At 33.9% G+C, this 5666-nt stretch overlaps 1 protein-coding gene across 1 annotated transcript; it reads right to left on the reverse strand.

Annotated features, from left to right (window-relative positions):
• Positions 1 to 4132: 4132 nt before the first annotated feature.
• Positions 4133 to 5412, reverse strand: LOC138330747 (uncharacterized). The gene has a single exon (XM_069278271.1). The coding sequence runs from the start codon at positions 5410 to 5412 to the stop codon at positions 4384 to 4386; it is 1029 nt and encodes a 342-aa protein (XP_069134372.1). The 3' UTR covers positions 4133 to 4383.
• Positions 5413 to 5666: the final 254 nt, after the last annotated feature.

Here is a 5666-nt window from a genome sequence, read left to right on the forward strand (position 1 = left end):
ATGCAATTCAAGACGTTGTTGTTTTACATATATACTTACACTTTGCGAAGGCCTTTGATGCAATTGAGTGAGCATTCATCAAAAGTTTAGAAATGTTTAGTTTCGAGGTATTTTCATTAAGTGAATGAAAACGTTATAATGATATCAAGTGAATTGTAAAAACAATTGGCTTACCAGAAATAACAAGATATCTAAGTGGTGCAGGGCAAGGCTTCATTTGTCTTGTCTACTTTTTGTTAAATCCACAGAACTCCTCCCTTGTATATTACGTAGCGAAAAATATTTACGTGGTGTCAAAGTTAATATTATAAAAGAATCTCAATAAGCTGATGATACGACGTTGTTCGTGGAATATTGTGATATTAAAACGGCGTTTGAGTTTGAGGCTTGAATTTGAAGATTTCTTTTAATTGGAAGAAACAAAAATAAATATGAAAGTCATCCATGTATCAAATGGGTCACTATGCTTAAATCTTCAAATATGTGTTGAAAAGACAAAATTAAGTAGTGTCAACCTTCTACTAAAGAATTTTAAGAACAGAGACCTTCCTTTGTACAGTTTTAGATGATATGGTATGAAAAACCCGATAAGATTTAGATTGAAATAGGTTGGCGTGTTTCTGTTTTGTTATAGTTGATTAGCGAGCTTCTACTTTTGATGTTATACGATAGTGAAGATCAAGTGAAGACATATTATAAAGTTCTACAAAAATATAGGAAAAACAACACAAACAGATCTGAAGACAATCACAAATAACCTTCGTTTACAGATGTTTATCAAATAGATCTATATCATGTAAATAGCTGTGATCTGATCATGAAGAGGTATCGAATGAGAAAACGTAACGTTGGTTTACCAAAAAGATTATTTGTATGAAGTGAGTATATGTACTGTACGCACACGTCTACATTATATCATTGATTCTTATTTTAAGCATTTTGCAGTTATTTCGTTTTTTGTTTTTAGGATGATCTTTAGGTTTTGATCTATATATCGAAAGACCAAATATTTATCTCATTTCAATCCTTCATTATCATTAAAACAGAAGTTTTATTTATAGCTATTATTAAAGTTACATGTATCGGACTTTATGTGAGGAAGAAGCGCAACTCTTCTAAATAAGCCATTTTCATTTTGTATTATATGACGTAATGTTGTAGTGCATGTACACTCAAAATAGGATGTGAATACACATGGAATGTCGTGAACACTCAGAAAGAATGTTGGTAGCTTGAAATTGATTGTTGTATGAAAATTACGGCCAATTAAGAATTGAACAAACGCTGTTTAAATATATTTCAAATAGTTTCAACAATTTTGTAAAGAGTGTTTGTGAATTCAAACATATTGCCAACCTAACCTAGCTATTAATTGACAAAATATGCCATAAACTATTCAGAATACTATTGTTATATTCAATTCAGGGAAACTATAGCATTATGAAAAGTAAACAATATCAAATACATCAGAAACATATATACATAGAAATTGGAAACTCCTTCTTTGTCTTTGTTGACAGGCAGAGGGACCTCCGGTTTATAGGCATTTTCCTTCAGCTAACTACTTTTAAGAGTATTCTTTTAAACATTATATTTTTGCATCAACACAAAGTTTAAACATTATATCATGGTTTGATGTGATCAGTTTTCCCAATTGATGTTATTTAATATGATTTTTGAAAGTATGATACAAAAGCAATTTTACCTGGTTTTTCGAAAATTAGGCATTCAAAACCGGAAATGCATTTTGTTTTATTAAAGATGCTCCACTGTTGACAAATGGTATTTTTTCACTATCCAAAACAGGAGCAGACGATTTAATTTTTTTTTCAGTTACAGAATTTAATTACTTTACACCATTACCACCATTGAAAAGTTTGAGCTTCTAATTTTACTTCAAGTTAAATATATGAAAAATAATTAATTGCTTCCCGAAAAAATTCCGTGGTACTATATCTTTTATAGAATGAAGTAATGATCGCACATGCACTAAAGGCGAAAAAAATTTATTTTGTGTGTTAATTAGGCATATATATATACACGATTAAACACCAATTATTGTTCAAATGATGAATATCATTTATGCTCTGTCGGCGATGCAGCATCTTTAATATATAAGTTAAAATATTATATTAGTTTTTCTTTCCAAAATCGTACTCAAACCATCTGAAAATTACTTAACTTTTATAACATATCATTTGGTTACAATGCAGATATAATGGAGTGAAATGAGTACACACGGTCAGACCATGCATGCAGTTATATTCTGGACGCATATAAGTACATGTTTGTCTATTGTGTATAGGAATACAAGCTACGAATTTGTGAGCAAAAGTTCAGCTGAAGACAATTAGCTGATACCGAACTTTATATATTAGTGTTTTATATGTAGTTATCATGGTTATACATGTATGATAAAATTCCCCACTTTGGTGCCCCATGTATGCATTTCACTATTAACACATTAACATTTCTTGATAATTATACGTTTATGTATTAGCTGTAAATGAAGCATAATAAACATTTGAAGAGCCACAGTCGATATATGTGGAGGAAACTGAGTGTCAAACATTAAAACTACCCTAGCTCATGGCCACGCTTGTTTTGTTTACCATCTGGGTGTCGAACATATAGGTGTTCACGAGGTATTTGTATGTATTATTATGGGAATCAACCCGTTCTATTTTAAGAATACTTTACTAACTGATTATTAACGTAATTATCCTCATTAAAAAGAAACCAAATGAAGTACGTTTAATAAGGAATCTTAATGTTCATCTTAGCAGAGTTTTGTAAAAGCATAATGGGACTTTAACCCTGCGTAGGAAGTAATTAAACTTCCCCAAAATGAACCTGCTAATATAAAAAAGAACAACAGAATATGATGCACTGAGAAAGGATACCCAGGCTTTCTTTAATCATTTTAGTGGCGTTTATTGTCATATGTGTAAAACCATTTCGGATGCAGGGGTTTCCCGGCCAATCATTATGGAGAGCCCTACGCCTATTAGGGGTAACCGGAGTAGACCGGAGGAACCTGATAGCAGCAGTTAGCAGGCAGGCAGAAGTTGCTTTCAGTTGGATCTGGAGGAAGGGAAGGAGAAGTGGATTGGTCACCAGCAACAGTGCGAGCCACAAGGTGACGAATGGCAGAAATCGCTGCCCGTGGCGATGAACAGGCAGAAATAAGACAACTACCCACAATAACACCAGGCGGATGCGATAGCCGACCGGTCCTTGGTTGGGCCTGATTAACCCAGGCGGCGCACCTCTGGAGGACCGACCAGCATTGGTGTCATCCGATGTATTTAAGGTATGTACACTTTGTGCAGACTTAGTACAGTAAAAACGTGATTGACTTTTTTTTACTTTAATTATATTTTATTGTCATAAAAAGTACAAATGGATTATTTCAACTTAAGAAGCCTTCTCCAATCAACATAAAATGTTTACAGGTGATGACATACATACAATGGGTATAAATAATAATTCAATTTATCAGAGTATAAGATATACTATATATTATAATGTTATATAATTATATAATGTTCAAAATATTATGCTGGACTATATAAATGATTGCACAAGTTCAAATACATGACAATTTACTTCTAAAGTCAAGTTTTCATTTCCGTAATGTAATAAATTTAAATTTACTTTTACATTTAGATAATTTAAAACTTGGAGCATATCTGTACGAGCAGAAATATAATTTTGACATTCAAAAAAGAAAAAGATATATATATATATCAAATTACCTTTTTAGGAATGCCCTGACGTACAAGTATGAACATCCCTCTGTATTTGCATATTACAGAGTTATCTATCCTTATGGGTAGGTATTGATTGTGACGTCATGTGTTTTCGATAGTAACTTCATACTTCTTGGAGAAAACGACGTAAATTGCGCTCACAAAATAATGACGTAACAATCGATACCTACCCGCAAGGGAGCTAACTCTGTAATATGGAAAGATTGAATTGATACAAGTATAAGAGACGCGGGTCGGTCATTTGAAGAATTGATTGGTCGGTATCATATACCTTAAAAGTAGAAATCTTGCAATGGCTATTTGGAGAAAAGAATGCTTACTGGAATTTGTTTGTTGTATTCAGCGGTACCAGTTTGAGATTTAAAATATTACATCTCTTGTGTTGATATTGCATGCTGGATCATTTATATCAACACACAAACGGAGGCTGGTGGTCTAGGTCGTATAGTATATTATTATTTATTAAAGATGGGTTCCCGCATAAGTTGCGCTCAAATTCAGTTATCGAAAAACAAAAAATTGGAAAGTATAAGTAATTAAAATATATATTGATGTCTTTGATCTATTTGTAACCCATTGCTTCCAAGAACATATACCGTCAAACGGAAAATTAAATTTGACAAAAACGGGGTAATGTTTTACTTGTTTCGAGGTGTGTGGTAGCACCTCTTTGTATGGTATAATAACCACTACATGGAACCACACCTTTCATAAGCTTACTTTTGGTATTGTTGATATAACTGTAGTTATTGTCCAAATAAAGGATACCTTTAGCTTTAGGCGCGTCTTGATGGACTGCCAGAAGACTTTTTGTCGCGTCAATAACTACGCATCCATTTCGTCGCGCGTCATAAACTATCCAGTTGTCGTAATAATATCGGCCGATTTGAACTTCCGGTACATTTCTCCAGTGGTAGTTAGGCGTGGTGATAAAGTAGTCGATTCCATATGTAGGCGGCATCAGCGTCCCTCGTTTCCCTGCCTTAGTTATACTTGGCCATGACCTTGCTTCTTCACTCGTGATCTTAGTTTTATCCATTCGACGGCCAACTACCATGTACGTCTTATTGACCAATGAGGATGACTTTGTTATAGCTTGTAGCGTGTCAATAAACGAGCCAGTAAAAAGTAAATCTCCGTTCGAGAATCCAAAGAGCTTTGAATTCGGGTATAACTCCATTGCTTCCATGAACATATACTTCAAAACGGCACCGCCTTTGATCGATCGTTTGAGCGGTAGCACGGTCCAACCTAACTGTTGATACTCATCTTGAATTGTATCATTGGTAAACAATACGATATTAGCATAGGGTCGTAGACTCGGCCAGTTACGTAACGTATTGTTATAGACACCGTACCTTTCTGGGAATGTTTTCCAGGATGTAAACAATGTGATCAGTGGAGATTTTGTTGAAGTGTGTTTTTGGGTTTCTTCTTTTGCTGCAGTTACTTGATGAGTTTCTGCATATGTTGTTGAAGGTTGACGGACTTCTGCTTTTGTTGTAGTAGGTTGACGGACGTTTGCTTTTGTTGTCCAAGGATTTTGAGGAACATTATGTGATGTTAGGAAAATGAAAATGAAAATGAAACACGTGCAAATTCCAACAAGGAATTTCTTACTTGATCTGCAGATTTTCATCGTTTTGTCTTGACTCCTGGGAAAAAAATCAAATAAGTATGAATATATATTTTTTTTCTATTAATAAGTGTACACTATTTTCTCTAGGGAGCACGAATATATCGAATAAGGTCGACGCTATTATACACGACCCTAAGGTATTTTTTACGCATAAAAGTAAGCTTATACACGAGAAACTACAAAACGATCCAAAATGATATTCCGCCATTAGAGAATTTAGAGTGAAATATCGATAGCTTCAATATTAAGCAAAA

Source organism: Argopecten irradians, chromosome 9, assembly GCF_041381155.1.
Source record: "Argopecten irradians isolate NY chromosome 9, Ai_NY, whole genome shotgun sequence".
In the NCBI taxonomy this organism is placed as follows: Eukaryota; Metazoa; Mollusca; class Bivalvia; order Pectinida; family Pectinidae; genus Argopecten; species Argopecten irradians.

What these genes read in the sequence shown, in the direction of transcription:
- LOC138330747 (XM_069278271.1), bottom strand. Translation starts at nt 5,412, where the DNA reads ATGAAAATCTGCAGATCAAGTAAGAAATTCCTTGTTGGAATTTGCACG.